Here is a 22,104-nt window from a genome sequence, read left to right on the forward strand (position 1 = left end):
AAAGATATGGAAGCAATCTGAATCAGGAAAAAAATATCGGAATCTTTTCCGGGAGATTTAAGTCATCGTCGAGTCTTCGTCGTTCTATTCTTTAAAAAAAACAAAAAAAGAAAACAGTAACGGAAAGATATAGTGGGGCCAAAACGACGTGAAGTACGGTGCAGTTGCGTAAGCGGTTGTGCTCGAAGCGGCGCTTTGGAGATAGCGGTTGGAATCGGGCTGGGACCATTGCGAACCGCAGCTATGAGAAGTGCTAGCATTGGTCCCCAACCGATCCTTACGGCTGCGCTGCAACGCCGCTTATGCAACTGCACCGTGACCCGACTTATAGTAGAGTAAAACGATGAAGACGTTAAATCTCCCGGGAAGAATCCCGTGCATCATATCCTTTCGACCCGGCTATATTTTCCCCTTACTGTTTTCGATGTTCGTGTGCAACTTTACGTTAGTTAGTGGACATTCGGTTCTCTACGTGATTTCTTCGGGTTTAGCAGATTTCAAAATTACCAATCGATCCGGTTTCATCATCTTGAAACATTTCGAGTCTAACGTCCACGTGCATATGGATCCAGAGGAAAATGTAGTTGGGGGGAGTGGGAGCTCTCAGGGCCGCCGCTATATCTGGAGGCTTTATTTTGCTTTTTTTCTCTTGGTAACTGTAGCTTGCGTGTCATAGGTCATCTAAGACTAATGTTTAGGTCTTGGGGCCCCGAGTGATTTAGTTATTTACTTCCAGAGTTTAGGCTGCCACTGAGTGCCTCCCCCAACCACATTTTACTCTGGATCCTTCATTTTCTATTGTACACTTGGTTCTCCTAGTTCCTCTGCCATCATCACATATAGTAGAATCTTAGAACGAGATGAAGCTCGTACGCAGTTGCGTACGCGGGTTCTATCGAGATGCTTCGGAGGAGCGTAGCGGCTGGGAGTGTGGTGAAACCGCTGTTGGCAGAGCCCAGTTGCTGTTTTGCTGCAGTTTGCAACGGTTCCAACTCGGTCACGACTGTCGCCTCCATCGTGTCGTGTCGGGATTCATGTCATCTTGACCAGACCATACAAGCGACTAGGACACAGCACGGTCGCAGATTTTGTTTCCGCAGCCTCGTCGCGGCGGGCCACATTGGAGCAGAGCAGGTTCGGTGCAGGCTTCTACTGCTTACTATTCCCAATTAACATGAAGACATACAAGGTTTTGTTCTTGCTTCGTTTTCTTTAATGTCGTTCTTCTCAACACTCCTGCTTCACTTTTGGTACGCTATTGCTCCTTTTCAGATTTACTGCTACGTTGCTTATATCAAAGAGTTGTGTTTCTTCTACAAACTCCCGTTCTTTTCTCTTTACGTATGAATTCAGCTTCTGTCGTCTTTTCAGACTCGTTCTTTACGTAGATATAGCTCTACTCTCGATACATTAGTGCTCTTTATTCAAGTTTATTTCTACGCTGCCTATATTTAAAGGCATCACCCCACAAATCTGAGATGGTACAGATTTCAGGTGGAGTATTCGTACACGGGATCGTAGATTAAGGGGGGAAGTGATTCCGTCCATTTCTTCCTAATTGCCGTAAAAACGGCGCGTGCACAAGGCTGACGCGCTCCAGTCGAACTCGTCGCAGAAAATAGCGCGCCGGAACGCTCGAAGCCGTATCTTCCGGGCCGTTTTTTACGACAATTAGGAAGAAATGGACGGAATCATCCCCTCTCCTTAATCTACGAACCCGTGTACGAATAAAAGGATAAAGTTACTGGCTTGTCAATCCACCTGGGATTCGCCAACGCGTTTTACTGCAACCTATAATCGATGAGGGGGCCTGGTACGTAACTCATAACACGTTAAACCAAACGTTTATTTAAAAGAAAAGGGGGCGCATCCCAAGCGGATTGATTAACGCCAGAAACTTTATCCTAACTTTATCCTTTATAATCGATGGGGGTTCGGAACGTGTGTTGGCTCATACAATGACTTGCGGGGGCCAGCCGGCGATCAAGTCAGTGCTTTTATCCTCCCAGACAAGTCTGGTACCAATTTATCGACACCGGAGGGATGAAAGGCTTGGTGTACGAATACTCTACCTGAAATCCGTTCCACCTCAGATTCGTGGAGCGATGCCTTTAAGATGTATGTTTCTTTTGTAAGCTCCTGCTGTTTTCTTCTCATGTGTTCAGATTTTTATCTTCTCTCGTTTCTTCAGAGTCGTTCCATACACCAGTCTGTCTTTACTTCCGATTCATTACTTAAGTTTATTGCTAAGTTGCTTACATGAAGAAGGTATGTTTCTTCTATGAACTCATGTTGTTTTCTCTTCATGTGTGGAGTCAGAGTCGCTCTTCACGTAATTGTAGTCGTTGTTCCTAGTTTACACGTTGTTGTCCTTTATTCAGGTCCTCATTGCTACGCTGGTACCCAACCGCGCTACACAAGAAACATATGTACCTCTTAAATACAATCAACGTAGAAATAAACTTGAATAAAGAGCACTAATGTATCGAAAGTAGAGCTATATCTACGTAAAGAACGACTCTGAAGAAACGACAGAAGCTGAAATGAATACGTGAAGAGAAAAGAACGGGAGTTTGTAGAAGAAACACATCTTCTTAATTTAAGCAACTTAGCAATAAATTCGAAAAGGAGCAACAGTGTACCAAAAGTGAAGCTAGACTGTTGAGAAGACAGAAATTGAAGCAAGAATAAAACTTTACATGTCCTCACAATTGCGAATAGAAAGCAGTAGAAGCCCGCGCCGAAGCTCCTCTGCTCCAATGTGGCCTGCCGCGACGCGGCTACCAAAACAAAATCTGCGACCGTACTGTAGTGGATTGTTCATCACATTGTTCGTGGTTGGGTGTTTATGAGAATACCGTGGTGAATTTGTTTGTTTTAATTACTCCAGTACTTGTTAACCAGGGAACGCAGCCTTGAATATATTTTTTGTTGTCTTATATGTAAGTAAATCCATATTTTTGGTTTCTTATGATGTGTTTGTTTTCTTCCAAGTAAAATTGTCCTCATGTTGGCAGGGTTTTTTTTTTGCAGCATGCACGTAAATCGGAGAAAATGTGAGTTTGTTTTAATCATACAGTCAGTGTAAAATGTGTTATAACGAAACGACGCAACGCATCCTCGATGACTGCGTACAGTGAGTTTTTCTCGTCAGACCTGTTTTCATTTTGGTTTTTGTGGCTGTTCATGTTTTGTTTTTTGTAAGAGTACACGGACAGGATTACATAGTCTTACTGATGGCCTTTTAGATAGGTTCTGTCGTTTGTTTCGCTTCTAGGACGTTTCTAGAATCTTGGTCTGTTGAGGTTCAATTTGTGTCTTTTTCTCTAATTGTGCGCGGTTTGCGTCTTTGATGCCAAGAAAATCCTTTTTCGCCAGTTCCTACTCATTCCAGCACATTCACTAAACGATATCAATATACAAGAATTGGTTTTCAGTGCTTTTTGGGTTAATGTGCATGATTAGACCTCTACTATGAAAAATGTTAAGATTTTGAGGACAATGACTTCTATTACAACAAAGGCTAATCATGTTAAATTCAAATGTAAGCACAAATGGAATCCATACAAACTAGCGTGTTTGGGGCGTTTTTGGATCAAACAAATGAAACAAACTAATTCAGAAGGACTTTTATTTGGCTGACGTTGATGTAATCCTATTCGTGCACTACTTCACGCATCCAAAAGTAGTAAAGTAATTAGTAAGAATAATCCTTTAATAAATAATTGATAAAAATTTGTAAAAACAATTGGATAATAAATAATTGATAATGAATAATTGGATAATAGCTAAAATACATCATTCTGTTGTACATGTTTCACGCCAACTGTACGGTAATGATAATTGAATCAATGATCAATAATCATATGATACGCTATGCAGATTTATTGTGTGTGCAATATATTCGGTGATGTTTGGTAAACAACTGAGACGACGATAACTACTTCGAGGTTATAGATGTCTGTTTCGCAGAGAAGTTCGCGCTGCCGCAACTGTAACGCACTCCTCGGCCAGTTCGGTCTATGACAAGTGCTTCTTATTTTGACTGCATGTAATATAATATGTGAGGCATGATTCTAATGTATTCTGAGTAGCCTTCTACGTTTTATAACTTGTATCAAGAATTACTTTGTAATTTGAACTGAGTGAATGTGAGTGCATACTTCTTGCTTCTCATGTTTATCTGAAATGAAATTAATGTCATCCAAACGACATCCATTCTTGGAAATAGCGATGTTTTTTGTTGTTGTTGTCAAGTCTTGTCTTTTTTGACTGCTTAATTTAAAGGTCTGTGATACGGACATAGCCTTATTGCCATTGTTTGAATCGGAGTGATGTCTTTATCCGTATATGTGTATATATATTCGCTCGTATCTTACTAATTTCGTTCCGTCATTCATGAATAGTTGATTTTACGACAGTCATGTATAGTCGATTTTCTTTCGGAAAAAATCCAAAGCCCACCTCGCTCGGATTTTTTTTTTTTTTTTTTTTTTTTTCCCCCCAGTTTTTTTTTTTTGTTGTTGTAGCATTTTCTTATTTTTTTTTTTAAAATTCTCATGGTTTTTTGAATGAATGGTTTTATTAAGTTTATTTTATTTCTTTTGAACGACGGAAATTGAAACAAGAACAAAACTTTACATGCCCCCACAATTACAAATAGGAAGCAGTAGAAGCCTGCGCCGAGGCTGCCCTGCTCCGGCCGACGTGGCCTGCCGCGATGCAGCGGCCGAAGGAAAATCTGCGACCTACTGTATTTTAGTGGATTGTTCATCACATTTTTTGTGGCTGGGTCTCTATAAGAGTAACGTGGTGAATTTATTTGTTTTAACTACTCCAGTACTAGTTAACCAGGGAACGCAGCCTTGCAACAACAAATCCTCGATGACTGCGTGCACTGAGCTTTTTCTCATCAGACCTGTTTTCATTTTGGTTTTTGTAGCTGTTCATGTTTTGTTTTTTGTAAGAGTACACGGATAGGATTACATAGTCTTACTGATGTCCTTTTAGATAGGTTCTGTCGTTTGTTTCGTTCCTAGGGCCTCTCTAGAATCTTGGTCTGTAGAGGTTCAATTTGTGCCTCTTTTTTTCTAATTGTGCGCGATTTGCGTCCTTAATGCCAGGAAAATCCTTTTTCGCTAGTTTCTACTCATTTCAGCACATCCACTGAACTTCCAATGTACAAGAACTCCACTTTCAATGTACAAGAAATGGATTTCAGTACTATATGGGTTACAGTGTATAATTAGTTCTCTTCTATGAGAAATTTTAAGATTTTGAGGACAACTACTTCTATTATAACAAACGCTAATCATGTTAATTTCAGATGTAGGCACAAACAGAATCCATACAAACTGGCGTCTTCCAGACTTTTCTGAACTAAACAAATGAAACAAACTAATTCAGAAGAACTTTTCGTTGACTGACGTTGATGTAATCCTATTCGTGCACTACTTTACGCAGAGAAAGTGGTAAAATAATTAATAACAATAATTGGATAACATAGCAAAAGTAGTTCATTCTGGGACATGTTTCACGCCAACTGTACGGTAATAATAATTGAATCAATGATCAATAATCACATGATACGCTATGCAGATTTATTGTGTGTGCAATATATTCGGTGATGTTTGGTAAACAACTGAGACGACGATAACTACTTCGAGGTTATAGATGTCTGTTTCGCAGAGTTCTCGCTGCCGCAACTGTAACGCACTCCTCGGCCAGTTCGGTCGAGGACAAGTGCTTCTTATTTTGACTGCATGTAATATAATATGTGAGGCATGATTCTAATGTATTCTGAGTAGCCTTCTACGTTTTATAACTTGTATCAAGAATTACTTTGTAATTTGAACTGAGTGAATGTGAGTGCATACTTCTTGCTTCTTATGTTTATCTGAAATGAAATTAATGTCATCCAAACGACATCCATTCTTAAAAATAACGATGTTTTTTGTTGTTGTTGTCAAGTCTTGTCTTTTTTGACTGCTTAAGTTAAAGGTCTGTGATACGGACATAGCCTTATTGCCATTGTTTGAATCGGAGTGATGTCTTTATTCGTATATGTGTATGTATATTCGCTCGTATCGTTTTAATTTCGTTCCTGATTTTGACAGTCATGTATAGTTGATTTTCTTCCGGAGAAAAAAATCCAGAGCTCACCCCGCTCGGATATGCACTGATGCTCTGTTAAGTCTCCTTTTAGCCCAGATTCAGTGAAGAGGTATGCATTTCTTGTTGTTGTTGTTGTTGTTGTTAAGGATTTATTCTCATGGTTTTTTTTTTTTTTGAATGAATCGTTTTATAAAGTTTATCTTATTTCTTTTCATCCTACTTTTTTATTTAGCATAAACGGACAATTGTTGCTATAATTTTAAACGTGCCGTGACAGAAACAGCAGGTCTCGTGTAGTAGCTTCCTTTTCTTTGAATGGATTTTCTACAAATACCGACTTGAAGTGGAATACTGTTGAGCAGGAAATAATAATCTGCATGGTTGGGCACCTATATCCTCGAATGCTCACTTCATCCCAGTATCCTTGCCCTGATGGCCTGCAGTATGTAATTGCTTCAATAGAATGGTTTCTTCGTGGATTTCATGGTCAAACAGCTACTCTCAGAATTTTGAACCTGACATTTCCTCGAAAATGAATGTGGTCGCACTGGAAATAGGATCGTCTGTGTCCACCACCACGATTCTTGTACCCCGATTTATGTCAGAATCGATGACAAAAACACGATTCGCGCAAAAGTGGTGATTTTGGGGATTTATCGTCGAAACGTGACCGATGTACTTAAGTATAAGTATAAGCGGTATAAACGAGAGTAATGCGGCAATGTTCTACTCACACTCACACTACTCAAATACATTACTGACGTATTACTCTGTATTGAACTGCCAAAATTGAGCAAATTAAGTGCGACGGTAAGCGCTGTATTCGCCTAGTATACCTTGTAACTGATCGAAATCGATTATATCCACATGAATGATATAAGCACGGGTGATACTTTCAATGAATATGTCAATGAATGATCATGAAAGTGGTTCAACTCGTCATGTTAAATTTCTAGTCAGATAGGAACGCTAAAACTTTTGTAACTTATTCTTTCGTTCTAATAACTAGATCTACACCACGAAAAAAAAACGAAGAAAAAATAGAAGTCTCCATAAACCACAAGTGCATAGCTTGTCATCTTAATGTCAGAAAATACGTCGAGTGATGTGTGCCTCGTACTGGGACGCAAACGACACCGATCCCTACGTCGTGGCCGTTTATCTTCTTTCCCTATAGCAGCGATGGTTTTCTAACGACGATCGCAAGCTACAATTAGGTTTAAATGCACGTGAAAGGTAACTATTATCTCACTTCAACCTACCGTATTCCCACTAAACGACGACGACGACGTATCTGACAGCAGTGACGCATCATTTAGACCTACTCAATCCATCTTGAAGCTCGGTTATAGGCACTAACAACGCAATGAACAGGCACTACTTGGAATAGTGTTATTTTAATAAAAGAAAAGAAATGGGGGAATTTCATCGTCACTTATCGTAGCTAATGCGCACTAAGGCGATGGGTCCTGAAAATGCAGCCAGGACGACTCTAGGGTTAGTGGCGCTTCACATTCGTCGTCCTCACGAATAAGAAAAAGCACTCCACTCTATGCGAACCCTATCATTTCCAGTCGATCTTGAAATAATTGAGATTAGAGCAGCAAAGAAGTTGGAGAAAGCTTTTTGTTTTACGTGAAGTACGTCATAAAAGCTTTTCACTTGCTCAAAAAAGTTGGCGTAGTAATTTAGAAATTGGAAATATACCTGGTGATGACGAGTTTTAAGTAATCTTTACCATTTCTTGCAAACGTTACTACCTGGGATATTAATAGTTTCGAAATATACTTGGATAGATTCTGAAAGTTAAAAAAAGGAGTTGTTTTTATGTTCAGCCTGTTGTCTAATGAGGGTAATTTTAAGGAATGTTAAGGAACAGTTTTCTATCGAAGCGTTGCTTTTGTTGCAAGTAATGTAACTAAAAATGGATCTTATTATCTCTTGAGAGAAGAATTAATGCATTCTTTCGGTTTTTTTCTGATGTAGAAAACTCAGTAAAGATTACACGATTAAGTAAGAAATATCTGATAATTCTTTTTACCTAGGAGGTTTACGGGAAGAGGTGGAAGTTTCCTCTTTGTTCTATCAACCGGAAACAGTAGAAACCCTTTTAACTACAAATCCATGCCTAACCTTTATAATATAAGGAAGATGGTTGGAATCTTTTCTTCGAGGGCGTATTCACATCAGGTTGGAACTAGCTGTTTTATTACTTATTTCCTTATGTATTTTTGCTATCCTTATGGCTTTTTCCAGAAGAAGAAGATGCAATGTGTTGCTTTCAAACGATTAGTGTCCTAAATGTTGACCTCGGTTTAGATGATGATTATATTATGTTTGGGTAACCGTCAATTTTCTCTGTAGATATGGTTAGGAATAATTTATTTTGCACTACAAAAAATATGCGAAAAATTTCTATAACTTCCCAATATTTCAACATTTCTTGAATCTCATCTATCAACATCGAGATGCTGTTCCTCGGAAGTTGTCAATGTCCCTTTTACCCATCACTGAGCGCATCACTTACGTGTTCACAGCTTGTCCGGTGGATCCTAATCCTATAATGAGGCATTGTTGCGCATTTAGTAAGATATACTGTATCTGAGGATTAGATGAGATTAACAGCCGTCTCCTTCGTTCAAGCAATCGGACACTGTTCGGATTGGTCGAATTTCGGGAAGAAAATATGGTTAACATGGATCAAGATTTGATTGATAAGCTTGTTGTGTCCTTGAAGTTCCCCGGGTTGTCCTCAATGTGTTACGTCATCGCTACTTGTAATACATCAAAAGTGATTGCTCGGTCGGACGTAGGGCGGAAATTTGAGTAATTATGATGACCACTACGACTATACGTCAACCATGAATATAATTTTAGGAAAAAAACTAGGGAACAAAAACTTTTAAAACTAGGAAATAAGAAGAAAAGACAACACTGAAAAGAGAAAAATAGTTTTAAGACGTACCTTTTTATTGATTTGTTTGAATTGCAGTCAAGTATTAGTATTCAACTTCTTTTATTAGCAGTTAACGAAGTAAGAATGAATTAAGCAACATTCAAAATTGGGTACGATCTCCGATTTGTATTCCACATTTTATTTATTTTTTTTATTTATTTTTTTAAACTTTTTATTATGCGGAGAAAACTTTGCAGAAGTGACTTCAAATCAACGCGAAAGCTTGATTCATTTCAACTACTTTTTTTTAAAAAGAAGTTTAGTTATTTTTCTAAAGAATAAGTTGTTTTCTGCTACTAATTCTTTGCGTTTTTAATTTTAATTCAATTTTTCTCTCTTCACCTTTTTTGTTATTTTTTTTTGGAACAAAGCTTTAATGATCCTTTAAAAAAAAGTGTTTTTCTGCTACCAATCTCCCGCCTTAGTATTGGAAAAAGAAAAATGAAGGAAAGTATCGAAATTGCGAAAAGCACATTTAATAATTCTGCTTTTAATTATGCTTGTAATTGTCTCTGAAGGAAAACGAAAATAACAAATTGATTTCGAGAAGTTGTATAAATCCACGGTCCATCCATAGAGTAGATCTTTTCCCGCTTCAATCCATCCGCAGACCCTTCGTGCGAACCCAGCCATTACGGATTTCACACGCCATTGACCGCTACAAACGATCCTCGTCAGCACAGCTGCCTCTGCTTTTCGCCGCCGGACCTTGACAAAACATTTTCAACTAACTTGCATGTTGGTAGCGCGCTCTCTTGTGAAAAAAAAATTAGTTGAAAGGGAGCAACTCGCTCTAGTTCCCTCCAAGCCATACATACATAATTCTCAGTCCTTTCTCACATTAGTCAGTCAACTTATGCTCTACACTACAGATCCACTAGTAGCTAGGATAACTCCTATGGTTTCTATATCCCACCCGCTGAGTTATGAGCTTAGTGCTAATTGTATTAAGGTAGTTGACAATTCAGCGCACCTGACATGCCAAGAGAGAACTCACAGTGGGTGGTATGGAAATGATAGGTTCTCAAGGGGAAACACAGCTAGTGGAAGACACATAGAGGATCATCTGGAGTTTTTTTTTCTCCAGAGATCTGGCCACTTCTGGTCGACTCTTTGTACCACAGCGACCTCGGTGATGCTAGAAACACTAAGGAGAGTGTGAGGAAATTCCATATAGTCCCCTCAATTAGCATATAGTTCACGACAAAAACTCAAAATTGGAGGATTTACCAGAAAAAAAAACTCAAAAAAAAGGATTTTTCTAAAGATTTAATTCCTCTAGAGATTTCCTGCTGAGCTGATTTTCTTCGGGCGACAGTTTCAATCATAGAAAGTCAATTTGCTTATCTAAGCTTTCGTTCTGGTTTGCTTTGAGGAAAAAAAACAGAAAACAAGGAAAAATGATGGACGAAGCAAAATACGGCTAAAATGAAAACATTTGTGAACTCAACAAATCAATACATCAAAGTATATAAAAAGGAGAAGCCTTGATGAGTATTTTCAGTGATTTTATCGGTTTTAATAGTTCTTTTGTTCAATTTTATGTTAACAGTATTGTCACTACTATTTACGGTGAGAGCAATTCCTAATTCTTCTAGGTAGAGGCCGTAAAAATGACTTTCAACAAACAACGGTTTAAATGGCAGCATTTATGGAGTCAAAAAATCAATATATCAAGAATTTTCAAAAGAAAAACCTTGATGTAAAGATTAACACTTCCAACCATATGCTCGAATCCTTCGTTGAGACTGTCAGAGCAAACGGTTTATATAAATTTCACCCAGCTGCACAAATTCTCTAATGAGGCGGAAGCCGAAAATTACACGGAAAACGGCGACCGCACCTCCTTTTTCGGATAGATGAACGGACACCGGCCATATCAGAACTCGATCGTTCACCCTTCCACACATAACAGAAAATGTAACCATTATTAGTTACTCGGGACCAAGATATCAGGGGAGGCCCGGGAAAAAAAATTTCTGACTTCGCTCACGCCTCAGCCGTGGCTTCGGCTGGTGCCGGGTGGTCTGTGAGTTTCGTGGTGAGTGTCACTCCTTTTTCACCCTCCGCTTTTTTTTTCAGCGCAAAGTTGTCCTCGTTGGTTTGTCGGTGGGAGAGTGGTGGTGTGCGAGTTAACAGCTCTCACTAATGGTAGGCGGCACGTCTTTGCGGGAACATCACACCTGGAATCACGCAATCCCACAGCCAATTGCAGAGCATATGTAGCAATTACAGCAGCAGTATCCATGTGCAACCGTCGAAAATGTTCGTCATGTTGAATCGATGGAGGAGAGCTGGCCGTTCATCTGACGACGACTGTCAAGCATGAACTGTCAGCTGTCAGTTGAACAGCAGCTGATTATCAGACGTATAGCAGGCCACACTTATCCATGCGCTGCGATCACATTATCCTCGGCGCACCACGGCGATTCGTCCCCCGGATTACGGTAGTCGGATCCTCGTCGTCGTCGTCGACGAAGGGGGCGTGGCCGGCGTCCGGGCAGACATGCTCGGTATGAACAGTGCCGACCAGACGTCAGCTACCACAACGATTCCTGCTCCACCTCCAACAATGCTACCTCTTCCAGTAAGTTCACATTCCGAGCTCCGTGAGCAGCACCTTTCCCAGCGTTCAAACCCGGCTTTTATTGGAATTCGAGGATATGATTATGTAGCAAATAACAGGATTGCTGGGCGACGGCCTAATCATACATTCTTCCCTTTCGTCACCCTTTATTATCGCCGATAGTATATAAGATGATCGCGCGGTTCAGTGAGCTCACACCACACAAGGTTGCTCAGTGTTACCTGTTCCTCAATGTATACTTTTTTTAGTTTCAAAAATGATCAAGAAAGAATTTCTTGTTGAAGCTAATAATACACTGTTTATGTTCAGAATGATCAAGGTCCTCTTGGCAAGTTGATGGAACAATGCAGTCGCCTAAATGCGAACGTAATCCTTGATAAACTAGAGGTAAGAGTTGGCCCTAACGTAGTATGGTACCTAAGCCTAAAATAAGCTATTTTGGTCGTGTTCCATTCTTCAATATTTTCTGGATCATTTCTTTTTTCGGAATATAATATCCTTCTCCGAAAACAAGAAGGTCGCTCTCAATTTTTTATATATCTTCTTCTCTACCTCCATATACTACATGATCGTGAATAACCCCACCCTACGCCCTATAGGTCTACTTATCCGTAACCATGGCGCTCCACGAGCTATCACAAAAATTCCTGGACCACGTGAATGACATAGTCCCAAGAATAATCTAAGCTTACTGTATTCAGGATTGAGAAAAAAAGGTGTTATTTTTACGCTGTTAATTTAGCTGAGCTTCAAGTGCTCAGAAGACGACTATGCCTTCCATAGCGAAATAAGCTACACACTAGGGAATACTGAATCTCCGAAGTCTGTTACACCCATCTTTTTCTGGATTAGAAAGAGGAATTTACCCTAAAAGAGTCCTCCTCAAAATGTAAACAGTTGGAGAACTCTTCGAACACTTATGTCTCGCATTTTCTGCAACCACAGTACATTGTACAGAATAGAAAAAATTCTTTGTTAAATAAGCGCAAATAATTTTGAGCAACATCTTGCTATCACGACTTTTAAGCAACAGAATTCGAGAAACAAGTGCGAGTCTTTACGTAGTTTTCAAGATTAGAATAATTATTATATGCGAGTTATAATATAATTTATTCAAAAAATATTCTTTGTTTCCACAGTTTTGGAGCTGATACCTTCTTATGCTAACGACGCTATGGTTTTATGCAACAAAATAAACTCTGAACAGGGATGCAATAAAAATTAGAAAGTCATAGTTTTTTTTTGTAGCATGTTGGTATCTTTTTCATACAGTAGGCGTAGGCGAAACACAACATCTGATTAAGAGACTCGTTAGCTTAGTTACAAGTTGATTTTGAATAGATTGTTTAGAAATATCTCGTATTTTTTCAATCAGATGCAGTAAATCCTTGATTTTTTTTCACTTCTATCCTCTGAATAAGAACAGAAGTCTTGGTCCCTACCTTGATTCCGCACGGAAAATTTTCTTAGTTCTTCTCCAAACGATTACTGTTCCCAATTTTTCATATTTTTATAATAAAATTTATAATATTTTTCTAGCTCTAAAATTCTATATCAATCCTAACATAGAAAGCGAAGATAGTCAGAATCTTACAGCACGTCATTTCTCAGGTCTACATATAGTCCATTGTTCTGTATTTCCAGAAAATTTTTTCATTTCTTCTCGCATTACACTTCATTGACGAAACGTTATATAGATGTTTTTGCAAAGATAACCAAGCATACTTAGTATTTTAGCAGTATTTCTATTTTTAATACCATGTGTTTTTACTTTTGCAACTATTTTTACTCTCTCGATCCTATCCAACCAAAATTCTTCTGATTCTAGTCAAAACCAGCAGCGGATAAATCACCAACCGCTGCCGATTCTTCCTATTCACAGTATCAGCACTACTGGCCAGGAACAACTTGGTAAGTTGCGCTTTTCATCGTAAATGCATCTAACGATACTCTCCTATTGTTATTATTTCTAGGTGGGATCAAGCGAGCACATGGCCGCTACCGTACACCTCAGTGGATGCGTATTCTCCCTATTTGTCTTCACAATTAGGCCTACTGTCATCAGTACCTCCGTCCACATCGTCACTAAATCAACGATTGACGCTCGGGAAATCTTCGGTCACATCCGCTGGTGGAGGGAAATTCCCCCGGGGAAATTGTGAATGTCCGAATTGTGCGGAAGCAGAACGGATAGGTAAGGTGGATTCAGTACGTTCGTCTCAGCTCATTCCATTAGCAGCTGGGAACAGTTTTCGCATATTGAATATCGACATGAATTAAACAAATTAGAGATTAATTGTCATGAAAAATAAAAATATTAAAAATAAAATAAAAATTGAAATAATTGGCAAGTCGGGATTATTGTATTGAAAAATACGAACTATTTCTGCTTGAGAATATTATCGTCATTAATTTTCGTAAAATGTTAAATAGGCGCCGCTGACGAAGACGTAAGATACGCGAGAGATACAATGAGCGATCGTATCGCTCACTCACCACATTACATAACCTTAACGCCTCTCCCTTGGCAGTATATCATAGTTGATGACGGGATTCCAAGGTCTTATTATGTAAGCATCCATAACACTACCGTGATGTTTATTTTGCGCCCTATGCAGTCATGTGATCTTATGGATTTGAAGAAGAAAAAAACACAGAAAAATGAAAAATATAAATGTTTGTGGTTGTCGGATAGATTATATTCGAATTATTCGGATTCTTATATTTGAATTATTTGGATTTTCTTCATTTTCTTCTTCTCTTTCTCTTCCTTTGGAATCCGAACGAAATCGAACGATCCGTTTTATATCTATATTTTCCGGCTAGATTGAACCTGTTGGAAACGTTATCGCTAAAAAATAAAAATATAAAAACTTAAAAAAATATTTTTAAGTTAACTTATAGTGAGTTTGTCACGACACCACCATCTTCTTTCTGCTACTTCAATCACAGGATAATGAAAATATTCTGCACAACAAATACAGTAAACAATGTTGTACATCTCAGGACCAAAAACTACAGAATTATGTAGAGAAAAATAGAAGGAAATCCAATGATCCTAAGAAATAGAACCATTGAAGAATTAAGCTTTTGTAAAACCTACTACTATTATGTGCTATGAGAATTATGCAAAGTATGAACCAAGCTGATTGCGGCTAGGTGATTTCAAAGCCTCAAGCGAGTTAAGCAATGTTGAATAGATTTTAATTTTTTTCCGAAATTTTTAATTTAAATCGCTAGAGACACGATCAATTTCAAAGGAAGAACATTTATTCAAGGCTGGAAATTTCTTTTGCTTCAAAGGAGCACTTTTCAATGATTTTTAAAGATTTATATGATGATGATAATGATTCAATTATTTCAGTCATATTGTAGGCAGTATTTTGAGTCTAAAATACTAAGAAATTGATAGAGGTCTCTACAAAAATAATTTTTTTCTTAGCAAAAAAAAAGTTATGCCTAGTCGGCCTTTATGTATCTCTTACCTCTTCTTCGTGCTGCTATTCGTATATTGAAAAATGGGAAAAATTTGATTGGGACCCATTTGTGATTGTTTTCGTAGCACTGCCGCTCTCCCATAAACCTAATAGTTAGAGGATATCGTTTCATTGTGTTCCACTTTCTTTGTATGAACGAGGTAATAATTAATTCTGAACAAAAATTAACTTATATTTCAATGAATTAGGGGTAAGATGCTTTCTTGTAAACACACAAATTCAGAATCCATTTTTTAGGTCCATTTTCAGTCGCGTCGTGCAACTTAATCTGCATCCAACGGAAAATACCTTGTTATTATTGGAAAACCAGTACTTTCTAGTGTCATTTTTAGGAATTTCGGATGATAATAACCGTTCTTACTGTATGCAGCAAACATATTCTTGTTCCATACATTTGAACTATGTTTTTCTACTAAACCTAAAGATTATAATTACCACCTTTCAGTTGCACTAAAGGATACGGTAATAGCAATTATGGAATTCGTGCCGTGTGTGCTGTTCAGTGACCGTAATTGCCCTGACACCATAGTGCCTTGAGAGTTATGCAATCGTTCCATCGTTTCGATGATGTGAACGTGTGTGTTTAATCATCAGCAAGTTGATGCACATAAAATACTTAACGATTCGGATACCAGTAATAAAAGTCGAAATTCTAACGATTACCAAACTTCAAATCCAATTTTCCAATTCATATTCAAATGAATCCATACAGTACACCTACAGTATACAGTTGCACAGAAAAAGCTTTTTCCCTATGGGAGTTATTTGAGGTGACCAGGCATCTTTGTCCTCTCTGTGGAAAAGAAAAATGGAAGAAAATTCCATATTAGAAAAGAAATAATTGTAATATGATGATAAACAGGACACGACAAACTTCTTTCAAAAGGGAAAAACCTTGTGCAATTTTTTCGCCTTTTGTGCAATTTTTTCCTCATCTCTTTCTTTAATCATCTTGTTACACTTTTTCTGTATCTTTCTGCTAAACATGTACTTTTCATTACAATTATCTCATCCAGCTTGGTCTGAGAACATTTATTGTTTCAAGAAACATATGCAGTTCCGTATACAGATTTCCTAAAGTTTATTTCTAGATTAGGCAAGTTTAAATTTACTAATTTTATAATGAATTACGATAAATTCAACATCTCTTTAAGTCTACTTACATATCAAGATGTTGTTTCGGTGCAAAAACTCCCTTAAAATGTGTCCAGGTGACTCTGGCATATTCTTTATTTGGAAACAAATTCTAGATATATTTCAAACTCTGTAATCTTATAGCCTCTTGCATAACCTCAAAAAAAAGCTACTGAACGAAATAAAAATAGAGTAGAAAAAATTACGAAAGTAAAGAGATGGAATAGGATTCTGAAAAATGAAGAGAAAATAGAAATAGAGATAGATAGAAAATATTTCGATCGTTTTTGTAGCTGTAGAATTCCTTTTCATTCATACTGTAAAGTTCCATTATACTACCGCTTCTTTGAAAAGCTCAACTTTTAATTTTCGGATATTCTAACAGGTTAACTCCAATTTTAAAATGTTCACAGATCCTAAGTGGTAACTTCCCATTTGCTATAAATTCGATTTCTGGGCCTACTCTTACTTTCATGGTTGAACAATCTCTTATCGATTTGAAAAAACATCTAGAAATGCGGGCTCTCCAATGTCACAAAAAGGCAAAAATTGGATCAGGACCGGGTCAGTGCAGTGTCAACTCATTCCATGAGCCATTGTTCGAAACTGGTTCAAAAATCCATCATTACCAGAACTTCGCGACTGTGTTACAGTTTTTTTCTTCGGATAGCTGGAAATCATTAACAACCTCTCAAATCCACCAAAATTCATGAATTTTTTCATTCTTTTTCCTTCAAGTATTGACGCTAGTTTTACTTTTTCTTATTTATTTATTTATTTGCTCTTTACATGGCTATCGATGTGTTTATGAATGGAATATAAAACAAACAAACAACCAAAATAACACCAACAAAGGAACCATAACGAATATATACATATATATATACCTTACTGAAAACAATACAATACTTCTATGTATTAACTTCGAAAAGTGAAAACCTCTATCTAATTATGAAAGTAAATTGCTGAATTAAAAATTAAGTTATGAAATTAATAATAATAAAACTATAAAAACTAAACCAACTATAAAACTGCAAATTTTTCCCGGGAATTTTTGAATGAAAACAAGAAGAATCCGAAAATCTCTGGGATTTTCACATTTCCACACCTCATCAGTGTGTTGAAGCGCTAAAAGAATTTCAATCGTTCTAAATTCTCACAAAAATCTCTCACAACCAGGTGTTGAGCGGAACGTTCTTTGCTTTCGGCGTGTTATCCGCTGATCAGCGGATCCACTCATCAATGATCCTATCTCTTAGCTCAGCTACAATGTGCCACAATTGCTGTCGCCGCGCTCTCATGCATATCTATCCGTAAAAGATATACCTGGAGATAACCTAATGCTCAAATATTCATCCTAGACTCTTTTGTTCTCTTGCAGAGGTCAATAATGTGATTTCTGTTCTTTGCCTTTTGCAGGAATCAATAATGTACCGCTGAAAAAACGCGGTATCCACAATTGTCATATTGCCGGCTGTGGAAAAGTCTACAACAAAAGCAGTCACCTAAAAGCTCACCTACGTTGGCATTCAGGAGAGCGACCACCGGTAAGAATTTTAAAATTTCCATCACACATTCTTTCTCATTTCCTAAGGGAAATCTTATCGTATTTCTTGCGTTTTTTTTCCTCTTCCTCCTCCACTGCAATTAAATGTTGTTATTGAATGTAAGCCAGCCCGGTGCATACTGACGCAATCACAAAGCAGCAATTAACCAACTACAGTAATCCGACCATTATTAGACGGTGAATCATTCCTAACGAGTCCAGAAACGAGGTGGGATCAGTTTTCTCAACGAAAGTGCAACGGGTACGGGCAGTAGATTGCGCGTAGTCATTTTTAGATTGCTAGGAAAACATTTTGTACAGGATTAGGGAAATTTCCCCGTCATTTGATCTGCCGACAATTTTGAGCCTTTTATCCTAAGCCTTTTTTTTATCAAATGATGAGTAAAAAAAAGTAGTTAAAATGTTGGCGATTTTGCTTTATTCAAGTTATTTTACACTCAGAAATATAAAAATGATTTCTGAAGAGAATATTAACCAGAGGATTTTTTCAATGATCTTTTTTTTCGCAGTCTCCTTTGATTAGATTTTTCATTCATTTCTCCGCTCTTGAACCGATTCCATTTTTTCCGCCTAATTTCAGAAACGTCGTTCTGGAGATAATAACACCGCCCAACAATGACCTCAATCCTATTTTTCATTGCAGATCAGAGATCAATGTTTATTCTTTTTTTTTCCTTTGAAAACATCAATATGTGATGTAATTAATATTAATATATGAACACCATATGTATACCATATCAAGAAAAAAAAACTTTGTGATTGTGCAATTGTGCGTGTATAAATATCATAGATCCTTGTATGTATACGGTATTGTGTGTGTGTGTGTTGTGTCCTCATTGACCTGCTTAGAGGCTTACGAACCATAAGTTTAGGAATGCTAAAGTGACTAATGGGTCGGTAACATCAATTGTTTGATCGCGTTTGATCGGTGCCGCCCATCTGGGAAACGCGCAACTCATCGTGTCGCGTAATCGCGAGAAAATTAACACCGCTCCACGTAATTGTTGTTTTTATTTTTCAGAAGAAAAAAAAAACTTATTACCAATCAGACAACAGGTGGTTGTAGAGGAAATATGCGAAGAAAAAATAAGAAAAACTCAAATATTTAACTTTATTTCGACGTTCGAACTCGATTCTTTGAATTTCGAGTCGAATTTCTGTTTAAAACACATATAAATCGGATAACATTCTTAACGTTCTTTAACGATTCACTAATCAATAAATAGCAGTATATATAAATAAATCAACGGATTCATCCTCTTCTGGAACGTTCGCTGCCTTTGCGAAGCGAACATGAATAGAAACAAATCCTGCATAGCGCTCGATACGTATCCTCACCCCCGATCACTTCTAACTGTAAAAATATTTGTGAGATTTGTGAAATTAAGCTTTTATCTGGAATATTAAATCCTCGAAGCATTTATGTCCACTTTTTTTGTTTTGTTCGGGGTCGTTTAAGAAAGAAAAAATTACATAATGTTGGGTCTTAAATTTACTAAGAGACTACTGTTAATTACATAAAATCCTTTGAACACAAAATTGATCTAACTTCCAGTAAAATTAAAGCACTTCCAGAAAGGTTAGGCAAAATCATGATTTAAGTCTTTCTAAACTGACTGAAGATATCTTTCATATCATATAGGATCCATGAAAAAGTTATGAGGAATCCTTTTGAAACTAAGATGTAGCGGCATGCCTTTTCCCTTTTTATTTATACTTCTAAATATTTTCTTCTACTTTTATCCGCCTGGAAATAAGATTCAATTGCTTAGCAGACTCCATGACAACAAAAAAACTTGTTGAAGTTATTTCCCTAAGAAATTCATCTACATCCATCAATTTTCGAGAATACTGATTGAAAATTACTTTCATGGTTCTTTTTACTCCCAATTAATTAGGAAGGAATTACAAGCATTAATTTCTCTACTAGAGCTCATTAAGTTTTCAAAAAGTTTCCCGAACCTATGAATTTCACATCCATTTTAGTTAGGGTATGTATTTATTTGGAATTATTGTACTTGTATCAATACAAAAATGTTCGCTTGTTCAATAAAAGATCGATTTTTTTCTTGGACGTGATCCTTTCCACGGAACATCTTCACCAATAAAACTCACTGCTTTTTCATTAGTGCTTCTAAATGTAAACGGGGCATCCGCGCCGCATTCCATACATACAGCACAGAGCTTCTTGATCTCATCACAGAACGAGATCAGTTGCGACACTTCAGCGAAGGGCTGCAAAAAAAAATCCAGAACTTTCGTGATGAATTCTGGCTTCAGGAAAATGCAAAAGTACTATAAATATCTACTTAAAACAGTAAAAGCGTGCCTACGTATTCACAGTAAAATTTCAGTGGAAAAAATCTACATTAAAAGAAAAAAAAATGTGAGGAAGTGGAAACCTATTGATAATTATCAAATCGATTTATATAAATTTAGCAGATTCTATTAAAGTGAAAATCAAGTGCTAAGTCGTTTGACACAAAGTTTAATCCCAGAGTAATTTTTAAAAGAAAAAAAAACGCACCTTTCTCAGAAAAGTCCCATCTAAAGCCGCAATTATTACAGTTTTTCCTTCACATGCCAGTTGTTCGCATGTATAGGCCAAATCGTCGAACTGAAAAAATATAGAATATCATATTTTCAGACGTTTAAGGAAGCATTTATGGAATTTGATAGGGTGCACTGTTCAGAACTTTTGCAACAATCAAAGTGGAAACACCTAAAACCACTAACAGATCCAGAAATTAAAGAATTCCGGGAATTATCAGAAGAATCAGAGGGATTAGAATTAAAGATATCAGCTTACCCGACGGGGAGAACTCTTAACACATATGATTTACGGATTTAAATCGGAATCAATGTGTCAAGTCAGTGTTTTTATCCTTTCAGACAAGTATGGTACCAATTTATCGACCCCGGAGGGATGAAAGGCTTGGTGAGCACTAGGGCGGATTCGAACCTCCGATCGATCGTACAGGAAGCGGAACCGCTACACCACACCCGCGCTTACTTATGAGGTATCTGATGCTTTTAAAATCATTAACATACGAATTGTCCCTCGTCAATGGCGATCACTTCGTTTTCTGCAGCAAACAGATGACTCCGCACCTCCCTCAAAGTCCTCGCAATTAGAGTAGCGCCTTCTGCCGTCACTCTGAAACTTTTCATTAGAAAGTAGTTCTATTCAAACATAGTCGGCGCCGAATGTGTTCAACCAAGTAAGTACGGTGCGCCTTTTGCTGAGGACGATTGAACTGGAGAGGTAGTGTGTATAGTCGAGTGAAAATGACCTGAGACTCGGCGCTGTGGTGCGTAGCGGTTAGGAACGAGGATAGACCCCTTTTGCTTTCACTCATCGCTGCAGTATGGTCTCTCCTCGATCCTAACCGCTACGCGCCATCGCACCGCTTCGAGCGCAGCCGCTTACGCACCGAGCTTCACATCGTTTTGACTCGACAATACTAGGCAGTGAAGGCGCGTGCGTTACGGCAGACGCTTCGCATCGAACATATTTGATCTCCACCTCAGCACCCAGTTCAATGAGTTATTTAAAATATTTAAAATCCATTAACCTTTTGTGAGTTACAATTAACTCTGGGTCATATCTCGTATCCCCGGCATACTTGACTAGAATACACCTCTTTCCAGCGATTCTGTATCGATCGTGCATACGAATCAGCTCGGTCCTTAAAAGAGTAAAAAAAATCCTGAAGAAAAAAGAAAATGAGAATATCAACTGTCAACTTATACTAACGTTTTGCCGCTGAACATTGGACCAAGGATGCAGACCACATGACCACGTTTAACGTCGGGAAGACCTCCCATCCTGAATCGAATCCTGTTATGAATGTTATAGTACTCGAGGCGACTTCGCTCGCGCACACGATTTCAAGAAAGGAATCATTTGAAAATTTCTAGAAGATTATGTAGAGATGGAGGAAAATCTTCAGCTCGTCTCACAAAAAATATTACTCCAAAAAAATCATAATTCACGCGAGTTCTACCATACAAAACGTAAAAAAAATACAATGAAATAAATGAATAAATAAAATAAATAAATAAAAACGTAAAAAATAACATATTGTGAGACTTTTGCTCGTTTCATTTCTCATTTTTCTCATCTCATTTTTCAAGCAGATCGTAGACAGATAGCGGCTTTGGGTTCCATGTTTTCTATTACTGTCCCTACGGAATTTTTAGACGGGACCTTCATTAGCCCAAGATTTCGGCTTCTTCACTGTCTTCA

At 37.7% G+C, this 22,104-nt stretch overlaps 3 protein-coding genes across 6 annotated transcripts; 2 read left to right on the plus strand and 1 right to left on the minus strand.

Annotated features, from left to right (window-relative positions):
• Positions 1–860: 860 nt before the first annotated feature.
• On the plus strand, positions 861–2,440 carry RB195_007921 (uncharacterized protein; the record flags this gene model as incomplete). Of its 2 annotated transcripts, XM_064181818.1 has the most annotated exons (4): positions 861–933; positions 2,094–2,118; positions 2,192–2,268; positions 2,382–2,440. In XM_064181818.1, the coding sequence occupies 4 exons, from the start codon at positions 861–863 to the stop codon at positions 2,438–2,440; spliced, it is 234 nt and encodes a 77-aa protein (XP_064038576.1). The 2 variants fall into 2 exon arrangements, with proteins under 2 accessions (XP_064038576.1, XP_064038577.1); XM_064181817.1 differs by lacking the exon at positions 861–933 and having other exon boundaries at positions 1,959–2,131.
• A 9,136-nt stretch (positions 2,441–11,576) lies between these two features.
• Positions 11,577–15,691, plus strand: RB195_007922 (uncharacterized protein; the record flags this gene model as incomplete). 2 transcript variants are annotated; one of them, XM_064181819.1, is made up of 5 exons in its annotated part: positions 11,577–11,657; positions 11,967–12,044; positions 13,486–13,568; positions 13,631–13,851; positions 15,600–15,691. In XM_064181819.1, the coding sequence occupies 5 exons, from the start codon at positions 11,577–11,579 to the stop codon at positions 15,689–15,691; spliced, it is 555 nt and encodes a 184-aa protein (XP_064038578.1). The 2 variants fall into 2 exon arrangements, with proteins under 2 accessions (XP_064038578.1, XP_064038579.1); XM_064181820.1 differs by lacking the exon at positions 15,600–15,691 and having other exon boundaries at positions 13,631–13,937.
• A 3,416-nt stretch (positions 15,692–19,107) lies between these two features.
• RB195_007923 (uncharacterized protein) lies at positions 19,108–21,683 on the minus strand (the record flags this gene model as incomplete). 2 transcript variants are annotated; one of them, XM_064181821.1, is made up of 6 exons in its annotated part: positions 19,108–19,209; positions 19,971–20,090; positions 20,383–20,472; positions 20,907–21,012; positions 21,431–21,544; positions 21,613–21,683. In XM_064181821.1, 6 exons carry the CDS (start codon positions 21,681–21,683, stop codon positions 19,108–19,110), a joined length of 603 nt encoding a protein of 200 aa, XP_064038580.1. The 2 variants fall into 2 exon arrangements, with proteins under 2 accessions (XP_064038580.1, XP_064038581.1); XM_064181822.1 differs by lacking the exons at positions 19,108–19,209; positions 19,971–20,090; positions 20,383–20,472 and having other exon boundaries at positions 20,898–21,012.
• Positions 21,684–22,104: the final 421 nt, after the last annotated feature.

This window comes from Necator americanus, chromosome I, assembly GCF_031761385.1.
Source record: "Necator americanus strain Aroian chromosome I, whole genome shotgun sequence".
Lineage (NCBI taxonomy): Eukaryota > Metazoa > Nematoda > Chromadorea > Rhabditida > Ancylostomatidae > Necator > Necator americanus.